Below are 12025 nucleotides of genomic sequence, written 5' to 3'. Positions count from 1 at the left end.
CGAAAATAAATGAAAGCAATTCTCTACTTTTTTCTAAAGAGGGAAAAAAGCTGGATATATTAAAAACTACACAATTATTCTTAGAATAATGAAAACTTGTTATACAAGCCTCAGATTATTACATGATCTCCAGTTTGAGATGGACTCGTATTTTATACAATGTGCATGGAAATTGCAGCCTATTTCTTTTCCAGTTTGGAAGATAGGGCACTTGCAATTGTGTATGTGGAGCTTCCCCACGTGCATCTGGAAGGAAATACCTAGTCATTTGTAAACCAAATTAGAGGTATTTGCATATACGTTTTGAAAATCTGTATTAGAGTTTCTTATTCTGTCTTAGGAACCTTTATTTATACCAATGTGGGTTTCTTTTTTGGGGGGAAGCATTATATATAACTGGCCTCTTATGAGATGGAAATTAACTTAGAAGTGTCATAAGAAAATGCATTTAAGAAAACAGTTATTTCCAGGAAAGGTCATTGTTTAGATGTAAAAATATTAGTGCTTAATATGTTTAGTCTGTCTTTCCAAATTTTGTAAACATATTTCTATTTTGCTTTTGAAGTAGTTTTTAAATTCTGTCCGCACAGTGTCTGGTTAGCCACAAGATGAGTATTCATACATGATATTATGCTTTGAGCACATGTATCAGAAAAAAGCTGTTTCAGCTCGCTCACTCTCATACTAAATCCAAAACACAGCACTATACCAGCTCCTAGGAAGAAAATTAACTCTATCCCAGCCGAAACCAGGACAGTAGTGTATCTCTGTACACACATAAAGGGCATGTTTTCTTTATTGTAGATTAAATGTTAATTCACAGGTCTGCAAGCTTCAAAAGGTTTGGATTTTATTGCTTAATTTTCATTATAAGTATTCTTACAATCTTTTGTGAAAGTTAGATGTAATACATTAAAGAATCTGAGATGGGAAGAACAGAGTATTCAATCATGTGAATTAATCTAACATTTCCAATTTATAAAGAGGCAAATCAGATCTGCGTTCTACCATGGAAGAAAAAGATTTAAAGTTTCCTGGATTTTGGATTCCTCATGAAATCGTTTTAAACATGTGGGTATTTTTTCTCTTATAGCTGCGCCGCATGCAGGAGATGATTGCACAGATGCAAGCCCAAATGAGAATGAAGCCTGGTGATGAGTAAGATGCTTAACATCTGGATGCATCAGGTATGACACTTCTGACTTGTTTACTCCTCTTACATAAGATTTTCACAATGATTATTGTTAATTTTGTACTTTGGACTTGCTTTTACAGTACTTGTAGGAAAAAATTGAGTGATGTTTGGGGTAGACTAGAAAAAAGGATCTATGCAGATGTTACCTTTCCAGCTGTTTTTAAGACCTGTAAATGCTTGTCTTCAGTGCCTTATTTTTGGATCATCTGGCTTTGTTTCTGTTAGCAAAAGCTGCTCAGAAAATTAATTTGACTATACATACTCCAAAACACCCTAACTTTTGTTTTTGTAGGCTGCTGAATTTATAGCAGTTTTTTCAAAGAACCAAACAAAATTTTAGACAAACTGGTTACCTGTACTGAGTACAGACTCCCTTGATGTCATATATGATATATTAGGTGGCATCAGAGTGAGTGAAGAAAAAAACATCTTGTAGCAAATATTCATGCTTTCTTCAGAATGCAGCTCTTCTGGCATGATTTTTCTTTTAAATGCAAGAATAAAAAATAGAAGGATATGAAGAGTCTTGTTGCTTAATACTTGAGTTTAATACTGTAGTTGTGATTGCTGGTCTTCTGGAATGTAAAGCTTGAATAAAATGGATTATATTATCCCTTATGACCTTGTGGCAGCTGCCAGCATTCCAAGCCTAAAATAAGGAGATTTTTTGTTGCCTTTATTTGAACCTTCAGTCTTCCTGTTTATATTTAAGAAAAAAAAAAGTCTCCTAAGGAATAAACTTATTCACTGGATTCCTATTTAAGCAGATGTTGATAGTTTTACTGGTATGTGCACTGTGATCTTTGAGTGAAGTAGTTAAGGGGGGAAAAAAGTAATTCAAACTCAGGTTTCTTACTGTCATGCTTCCAAGTCTTGCAGATAGAGGAGTCTTCACATCATGTCTTCCAACTTCCATACTAAGATATATTTTTCCCAGAGTTGGAAATCTAAACACTGAGGATAATTTTGTGGCTGACCATGCAGTGTATGTGATAGCAGTGTCTGACATAAAGCTCTCACTTCGCCAGACAGGAGCTGGTAATTATGCAGCCTGTTAAATATTTTAGTCTGAGCTGAAGGTCCTAAGTTTTCACGGTGACTTTGTTATCATGTGGCCAAACTCTGACTGCTTGTGAAAATGGCTGTTTGATGTGGGAAACCTTATGTAGTGTAAATTATTATTACTGGTTTTTGCAAAGGAGCTCAATTCTTTCTGTGACTTACAAATCACATTTAATTACATGGCATCATTTAAACTGATACTCAGTAAGAAAAAAACCCACCCTAAATCTAACAGGCTTGTCCATAGTTGTTGCTTGCAGAGCACAGGATGGCAGCTAATACAAATATATTCAGAGCTCTTTCTTCGGTTCCTAGATACTGGACTTGCTGTGAAATCAGTATCTGAGGGCTAATAGGATGCAGTATTCCCACTAATAGTTAGCCAGTAATGGCACCAGAATTCCCTGTGTTTCACAGCTTCTGGCAATACTGGATATGATATTTATAAAAACAAGTTGGAGCATGGTTTGTCCCAGGCTGAATTTGCAGCTATGGATGCATAAGTAAACAGAGTGCTGAGCATGCTCAAGTGCATCCAAGTGACATGTTATTTTGTAGATATTTTACATTGCTAATCTGGAATACTTCTCGGACCACTAAATGTGTTAAGCAGGAGAGCTCTGCAGATTTAACTAAGCGTCCACATGATCTTGTTGTGATTTAGTTTGAACTAAATCTTAAGCAAGTTAGTTGGTCTGAAATACTGAATGTGAACAAATTTGAGAAGGATTTGAATGAGATCTTCATATGTGGAGGTCCTGCTGTTTCTTTGGAATCTGCTAAACTATGTTTCTGCAGCTGCTATGGAAATCATATTGTTTGACAGATTGCTTTCAGGAAAGAATTTTGAACTTTTTTTGTTACCCTTGAGATATTGATTGATAGACTTTTAGCATAATTTATTGGCTAATATGCACAGTCAGAACTGCGATTGCAGTCCTGCTAAACCAGAGTGTTGCTGTATGATCCTGTCCGCATGTTGAAGTGAATCCTCACCTAGAACTTAGGCTTAGGGAAGCTTCTCTCATGCATGTTAACTGACTTTGCAGTTTAGTAGGAATGATGATTTCAACCTCCAGCATTCCCATCAGATGTATTTGCTGTATTTTATTGAACTCACTATTTCTAGAGAAACCAGGAAACTTGTAATTAACACAGTAGTTAACAGAACCAAACTGCCGACAAATTTAAATATACTTGATATCAATCTTTTTGTTCTATCACAGCTTATCTTTAGCATCTCTCAGGTTCTAGTTTTACAAGAACTTTAAAGGATCAGCTCTGCTACTGATAGCACAGTCTCTCCTCCAATTGCTCTTTTGCACCCTTACTTTGTGCTGAGAAAAATGTGTAACTTTATAGTTAAATTATGAAAAAATTAACATTTTCACTCTCTTTATTTTGGATAAGTACGTATTTATTGATTTTCTTCAAAAGTCCCTTAAAAATATTTTCCCCTTCATAAAGCACAGATATAAAGATGTTTTCAGATATTTTGGGAAAAAGTATGGTGTAAATACCTTCATAGATAAGAGCTGGAGAGTAAACAGTAGGATAATGAAATACGGTAATATCCAAAAATGCGAAATACCAACTTCTGGTTTCAGATGTATTTCGGAGTGGGGAGAAGATTGCTGAATGCTCTGGGGTTTTCTGGAAAGAGTTTGGCATTGCATAATGATTAAGAAGTACTAAACTCGAATCCTTGTCAAAAAGACTGAGTCTGTATTATCATAAAGTGCTACACAGATGGGATGACTTGGGAGGTCTGGTTTGCCTGATCTCTTTTGAATAGGGGCATCTTTAAAGGTTTTATGGAAAGAGCAAAGGGAGAATTTACTTCAAGCAGTTTCCTTTACTTTCAAGGCTAGATTAACAGAAGCATAAGGGGAGTGACAAAGGCAAAGATCATACGCAGGGAATATGTTCAAAGTTTCCAAAGAGGATGGCCAGATTTCTTGCTGTGGAGAAGTAGAAACCTGAAGGGGAATGAAGAGCAGCACTGGTGGAGGCTGGGTTAGAAGTAGGAAAGGAAGGTGATTTTGGACACAGTAGTGACCAGTGTGCCAACTGCAGTTTTTGACAAAAGCCTGTGAGTGCAGACTTACTCTACATGATGGTGGTGATTAAGAGATTTTGAGAGCAGCCCTAATGAAGGTGTGTTGACCGATGCTTTTGCCTGTTTCCTCTATTTCATAGCTTCTGTGTACAAACAGTGCATGTGGAACATGGTAAAGACTTCAAGAGAAGCTTGATTTTTCAGATTTTACTTCTAAAATGCAAGACTGCTGTAAAGTGTAGAAGCTTATTGCTTCTTATATTTGACAGTTCAAATGAAGGATTGGAGAGGAAGGAGGTGAAGGGGTGGAATAAGTTACCAAAAACTAAAACAGATTTAGTTTTATTTGGATACTCCAATACAAAATGCTTTTGAAATACGCCTGCAGTAATTCCAACAGCGTATTTACTAGTTTCTCAACTTGTCCATCTCAGATGAGCAACTATTACGAAAAGCTGGAATTACTTTTTCAAATGACATGGTTATTGATGGGTGTTTCTTCCCTTTCCTTCTCTGTTTCTGAAAGTGTAGCTCTTTGCAATCTGTTTTCCACTAGTTATTCTTACAAATCTGGATTGTCTGTCTTCCACTCAGCTTCAAGATCGTACTGGGACAAACCAGTAACAGAAGCCAGGCTATGGAAAACAAATATAGCCAGCTGGAAACGTAGTTATGGTTAGGGAAATGTGTCAGAAAAAAACCCAAGCATGTTGCACTTAAAATATCTGTAGGATGTTGAAAATTCTTTTAGTATAGCTCATGATTTCCACAAGTATTTTAAAACCTCCTGAGCTCACTAACACTGTTCCCATTCTTGATAAGAACAGTACTAAAGGAACGAAACAGCTAGTTCTTTCTACCAATGAATTGACATCATTTGACAGAACAACACAAAGCATTGTCATAGCAACCAGCCTTCTAAAACGATGCTGCTGAATGCTGAATTGATCTGATGAGAAATGTCATTTGAGGAAGTAAAGATCATGTTGTAGTTTTTGGCAGCTGAAATTGAGAGCCTAGAGAATGTGAAGCTTGGGCAAATTTGTAGCATTTGGAACAACTGCATGGCACTGCCAGTGGATATTTCTCTGGCTAGAAACTAGACTAGAAGAGCGCTGTCATTCTCCAGCTCTTTTCAGCTCTTCTAACTGTGGAGTTGTTCAGCAAACCCTGCACTGATGGGCTAGCACAAGTTTTTGTTTCCCTTGGAGGGTAGACTTCTGATAGAAACTGTTGTTTTTCCTCTGCTACTGTACAACTGAAGTGCTGAACTTGTGTGGCTCCATAGGACCTTGAAGTTAACTTGTATAGAAAGGTCTTAGCAGGATCCTCAAGAGCTACCTTGTAGCTGGTGCCCACCTGCCCTTGTATATAATGTGCAGAGAGCCAGATGACAGAGTTGTGTTATGGCTTTTAATCCTTGATGTATAGAACAATAACTCTTTCATTTGAGTTTGTTAATCTAAAAACAGTATCTTGCATCTCCCTGTTAGTCCATACTGCTCTCAGTTGGTGAAAGTCATGTTCCTGGATTGTAAGTAGGACATAATCAAAAGACGATGTTGTACTTGGATTGTGACCTTGGCTGTTCCATAGCATCTCTGTCCGTGGTCTTTGACAGAAAGTAAGTTGTGTGACTCTTCCCAATAGGAAAAAGGTAGCACTTTGTTAAAATTGTAGTCTTCAAAGCGTTGTACAGAAAAAATATGATTCATTAATATGATACGTAAGTCTGAAGTATTGGTCAAGTGTGTAAACATCCTGTACCTAAATATTGTCTGTCTTCTGGCTCTTAAAGAATCTTGCTTGGATTTTTATCTGTCTGCATTTTCTGTATGCAAAATTTCCAGGAGTTTGTCAGGACCTATTTCTATGAGGAAAATTCTCTCCTAGAAATAGCGGTGTATCATTTCTAACATTGTAGGATTTATGCATCTTGGAAAGCACATTCCCACTGAGACCAATTTCCAGAACTGGTGTGCTTGTAGAGAGGAGGGAGAAATGGTCCCTCCACCTCCCAAAAACCAAAACACTCTCTACTTTGCAGACTTCAGAGCTTTCCAAGGAATGACACAATGTTTGCAAAACATAAAATGAAAAAGATTGAAACACCCAATAGCAAGTTTTTCTGATACTTTCACGTAATTGCCCAAACTGTATCTCAGTAAATTTTGTCAGTAAATAGATAAATGCAGATTGGTTCAATTTTTGCCAAGTGATCCCAGAGAATATAAAAAAGAGAGAATATAAAATTCCTAATGGGTCACTGCAGAAATCTTGTTTTGTGGGGAGATGTCAGGGGTGAGTGGAAATATATTTATTTGCTTTTCAGTAATGTGTCGATGCCTTGGTAAATATGAAGTCCACAGTGCAGTGGCTACAGTGGCATTCTCAATTCTTGTGAATATGTGCAGTGGCATCTTGCACTCTGCCTCTGAGAGGCTTGATTACGCAGGTATGACACAATTGACATATTCCACCTCTTCCTGTATCTCAGTGACATACAGCTGCATCCAGTACAGCTGTTGGATGCATATGGGATGCAGGGGGTGAGGGGAGGTGCTTGCTGCCAGAATTTCTAGGGCATTAGCGGGCCTGAGGAGTGGAGTACACAGACCTACCAAGTCTGTGCCAAAGCCTGACACGGTATCACGGGGGACCTGTAAATGCTTCAGGCTACCTTTTGCTAAATAAACATTTTCAGAGGAACATTTCTTATAGTTCTAGACCTGGGAGCCTGGTATCTATATGTGACTCAGTGGATGTTAACCCATATTAAGCATATTAAATTAACTGATAAACATTGGAAAGCAGTTCAAAGGCCAGTTTTGTAACTTAGCAAACGTCGTCAGCCAAGTATATTACTGTGGGGAAGTATGAAGTGTTGCTACAGACTAGCAAAAGGAAAGGGAACAAACTTGAAGCAGTGAAGTCAACGGAGGATGACTGAAATATCAGAAACCCAAAATATTAGGAGTGTGAGTGGCAAAATGAATAAAAACTAGCTAACAACAGGGCATTGGTGCACCCAATACTCATTCTTTTTGGAAAGATGCCATTTCTCAAAGTTCTTACTAATGATTGGACACTCAAAGGGCTGTAGCTACAACATAAAATGGATGCTATTTGAAGAAAAAGAATTTAGGTCAGTGAGAAAATATAACTGCTTATAAAACAAATTTCTCTTATTAGGAATTCAGAAGTGTACATGGAGAGATATCAAGTTGCCCTGCATTGTAGTGGTTTTCTTGGAAGCAGCTGAGGGGGAGGCAAACCCATTCCTTCCCAAGGCTTTTGAAACCTTTACAAATGCAGGATTCTGAGCTGTCTTGACCATGTGCATCAGGGTGCAGGTGTATGTAGTGCTAGTTATGCTCCTTACTGAGCAAGTTTTGTTTTAATGGCATACTGGAGAAAAGGTATCATCTTTCTTAAATAATGGTATGAATTCACGTTGCAGATGGAGGCATTTATTAAAGCTATGTATTGGTGAAAGGAGTATGGGGGACTGTAAGGTTAGTCTAATAAAACTGGAGATGAAATTTGTGAAGAATGATATCAACCTAATGTATCATAAAATATTGTCTCATAAGGACATTAGGAAGAAAGAGCAGTGAAATGAATCCACACTGAAAATGCACAAACACACTTTGCCCAAGTATGTTCTAGGAGCATATAAAATGTGGATATTGTGTTGCTAATGCTGGTAACATCAGTGCACAGCTGTGCTTATAACCTGAGCCTTCATGTTTATTGGAAATTCCAGTCTTTTTGTGAGTCTGAAACATCAGTTACGGTTTCCTCTTGAGGTATCTTCTGTAACAGATTAGTTAGGCAGGCAATGGTAGAAATTTAGTTTCTCTTTCATACTTGAAGTAGCAGTGTAGCACAACAGGTTAATTTTGAATTTGAATATTGAATTTTTGGGACTGGAGAATTTGAGGTGTCTCCAGAGTTCCAAATCTGACACAGCTTCTTAAGCAGGGCCCATTTTCCAGGGAAAGCTGGAATTCTGCTTTCTTTGTAGCAGCCTTTTTGATTGGCAAGTAGCTATAGAGACATCCAAAACTGGTAGGTAGTTTTGAAATTACAGACCAGTATCCCTTCTTTCAGCCATATGAATACTGTTGTATCAATGCTTGAAAAAAATCTGTTTGCTTTCCTGTTTTACCTAAGCAGTGTCGTAAGAGTTGTTTGTGCATGACCTCAAACTTGCTGTTTACTTTTAGCCCTGTTTAGATAAGTGGTTCTCGTTTTCCTCACCAGAAGTAATGCTTCATATAACAGGCTGACTGAGGTTGGTTTCTTGTGTGCATTACTGTTAAGATAAGCTGTAACGGAGTTCTTGCATTCTTGCAGACGGAGGGGAGTGTGGGTGCTTAAGAAAGTATGTAACTAAAAATAGATTCTCATTTATGTGCTCTTATTAGACATTTGTGATAAATATTTGGGGCCAAACTGCATCTGACTCAGCTGATCTGGTTCTAACGCAGGTCCCTGTGATGCAGTAACCGAAATGCCCTGTTCCCTGGATTACGCTGCTTTGCTCGGAGGGGCTCAGACTGCCCCAAACATTCTGACAGTGCTGATGAGTTTGTCCTTTCTAATGCTCTTTGTTTTCCACTTTTGTTCACAGCAGTATACAGTTCTCCAAGTGGATGGGTGCTCTGTTTTCTTTGACCCAATGGTAACGTTCAAATGCAAAAGCTGGATGCCGCAGATCAAGACCTGCATTAAAACAAACACAAAGTCTGAAGATGGTGTTGTGAAATGGCTTGTTTTATATATTCAATGTTAATCAAGTTATATTGTATCTTTTTTGATTCTTTTTGTAACACTGTCTTCATACTTATAAATGTGGTTTTATTATCCTTCCTATACCCTTTTATACCAAAACTGATAGAGTATACTGTTTGGACTAGTCATTGTGATGGGTTTAAGGAGTTAATCGTGTATCTGCTAGGTTATTCTGAACAGTTTCGTGATTAATACTAAAAGACTTTGTGGCCTGTTTACAGTAAACATATGTGTGTTTGCACAGTATCATAACTTTCACTTGCCATTTTAAGTCACTGTGTATCGTATCAGTTTTTCGTAACTTTCTCTGTGCTTTGGTTACTTTTGAAGCTTCATCTCTGGTGATTTATATTTGTGTGATGTATGAGAAAATGTACAAAACACTGATTCACCAGTGATGCAAAGAAGCTGACTTTTCTAAATCGCCGTGCCTTAACATACCATAAACACTATGCATGCCAACAACTTCTGTGGATGCCTCTGAGGATTTGTCTTCAGGTCTCAATTATTGATTGCCAGAATTTCTGTCACAGGCATTTTTATCTGTCAGCTGAGCGATGGCATGTACTGAACTTTTTATATACCATAACACTAATTTTCATTGAAGTTTTGTAATAAACTGTACGAATGTGGAAAATGTTGAATTTAGGGGTGGTTTTTGTGGGTTGGTTTTTTTTTTTATTTTGGCTTTTTTAAGCTAATCTATGAAATGTAATGGTGTCGTGTACAGTGCATATTCAAAGGAATTGTGATATTTACCCTGGAGAATGAAGGTGTTTTCTAGAATTTGTCTACATACAAACTGCTTTGATTTCATTTCAAAACAACTTTAAAAGTGTTTTAACTGGAAGTTAGGTAGCAAGACTTTGCATCCACTTTTTTTTTCTTCAAAGTTCATTAGACACCTACTGACATCCTTTAGGTGTGTAAATACCTTGGAAAATCTGATCGCACACCTTAGTTTATAAATTCGTGAATGTTGCTATTTCCTTTGTCATTACTGAGTCTGTAGCTCTCTTCTGCATGCTTTTGTAGTCTTGCGTGTATTATATATGCATAAGCGTAAATTATTTTGCAAATACGGGATTGAGACACCTTGTCTTCTGTACTAAATTGGGGTGTCTTTTATGTAATGATTAGCTCTAATTTTGCTGTCTAGCAATGAGTGTTTAATCAGGATAGGATTAACAAATTACTTGCATCACAGGGATGCATATTTGGCTTGTGTTTGGAGTTGAACTGCTTACAATGGACATTACATTGTTATCTCAGTGGCTGCTATAACGAATTTGAAAGAAGGGAGTGTCAGATTTGTGTTCGTAGAAAGTCTCTTCAGGTTTTCTGAAGATTTGAATTGTAAGCACGTCTGTCAAGAGGGCCAAGGTGAGAGATTTAACGGTAAACACTTGCTCATGAATTGTGTGCCATTGCGTGCACCTTTCTTGTTTTTCTTCCAGAATTTTGCATCATATTTTACAACCTTCTTAAAATGATATGCTGTCCATTTGTGCTTCTGAAAGGCAGAACAGCCACACCCCTCCTGAGAAACCAAGACTTTAGTTGCATAGAGTAGTTACATACTCGATTAGCTCTCTGAACAAAGGTAACATGAAAGGTTCATCTTTCAAAGCAAACTAGGACAATGGGGAAGCAGGCTTTCAAAAGCATCTAATCTTTAATTTTATTAAAAACGGAGCCCCCCCCCCCCCTACTTTTCAAAGCCAGGCACCTAAAGTGACTGTTGCAATTCTTGTGTGTGAAGCCTCAGTGAACAGACTTTCACTAGCGGATACTGATCATTGATTGATAGAGTCTGCCTCCTTCTGGCTTCTTTCTTTTAGCCATTGATTCAAACCATCAGGAAAAAAAAATAAATCAGGTGATTGTCAGCATATTTGCTTGTTTTCAAATGCTAAAAGTGAACTCGGCATGAGTTAATGGGTTTTTAAAACATACATGCCTGGGATTGCCAACCTCTGGTCTTGGAAGTGTCTCCTTGTTTTGATATGAGGAGTGTTTTGAATGAGAAGGTGGAAGAAATGGCAAGATAAATGCTGTGATGACTACAAGGATTTGAAATGTTAGGACTGTGGTATCGGTGCAATTTTTTTGTTCTGAAGTAGGGGAGTGTCCTTGCACTTGTGCGGCTATCACCATGCCAAGCTTATCCTGTCCTGTATTCAGGAGAGTTTCAAGTCTGATTATTTACGTGTCCTTGAACTGTGGAAGACATGACCCCTTCCTGCAGCTGTGGAAGTCAGGGCAAGGACCTGGGTGTCCTGAGGCTCCACATCCCCCTCTCCTTGCTCCTTTACTGTTCAGGTGAGGTTCCTATGAGCTGTTCTTAAATCATGTGTTACTGCTGCCTTTGGAGTGTTTAAAATTCATTTGACTTCTCTTCTGCCTTTCCTTAAAAAGTTGCACTGACAGCTTTTACCCAAAATAACTTTCCATATCACCTCTTTAAAATGTTTTAATGGAAACAGAGCACGCATTCCCCCTTTGCACGGTACAGCTGCAGTATGATTCAGGACTTCCCACTGTATTTTGAGATGCTAAATCTGGAAACGCACTTCCTATTTATTCCATTTGTGTTTATTTTTTTAAATGGTGTATTCTTTCTCTCCCTTTGAGAGTAGGGAGTGCTTCCTAATGTCGTGTTTAAGCCTTCAGCTAGGTGTACGCGGGCATGATTCCGGGTGGTTTCGGGGAATTGTTCGTGTGCGTGAAACGGGCCCTGGCTGCGTTTGCCAGCCGGTGGCGGAGGCGCTGCTCGGGTGCTTCAGCCGGTGCCCCCCCGGCCCCTCCGCTGGGGCGCTGGGGCTCCCCCCGCCCCCCGCCGCGCGCGCGCACACTCTCACACGCGCTCTCTCCGCGCACTCAGCACTCACACTCTCCTCACCAGCCCGGAC

At 38.5% G+C, this 12025-nt stretch overlaps 1 protein-coding gene across 2 annotated transcripts in view; it reads left to right on the top strand.

Annotated features, from left to right (window-relative positions):
* Positions 1 to 10098, top strand: part of LOC103894882 (septin-2) — a 40170-nt gene extending 30072 nt beyond the window's left edge. Inside the window, exons 12-13 of one of the 2 annotated variants that reach the window (XM_009274357.1) lie at positions 1094 to 1187; positions 8956 to 10098. In XM_009274357.1, the coding sequence (XP_009272632.1) occupies positions 1094 to 1162 (69 nt within the window). In that variant the 3' untranslated portion in view covers positions 1163 to 1187; positions 8956 to 10098. Of the gene's footprint in view, positions 1 to 1093; positions 1188 to 8952 lie in introns of both variants that reach the window. The other variant, XM_009274356.2, reaches the window with a different exon arrangement.
* The last annotated feature ends 1927 nt before the right edge of the window (positions 10099 to 12025 follow it).

Source organism: Aptenodytes forsteri, unplaced genomic scaffold (genome assembly GCF_000699145.1).
Source record: "Aptenodytes forsteri isolate BGI_AS27 unplaced genomic scaffold, ASM69914v1 Scaffold79, whole genome shotgun sequence".
Taxonomy (NCBI): domain Eukaryota; kingdom Metazoa; phylum Chordata; class Aves; order Sphenisciformes; family Spheniscidae; genus Aptenodytes; species Aptenodytes forsteri.
Note: the sequence above shows the minus strand (reverse complement) of the source record. Positions and strands in the feature narration are given on the sequence as shown.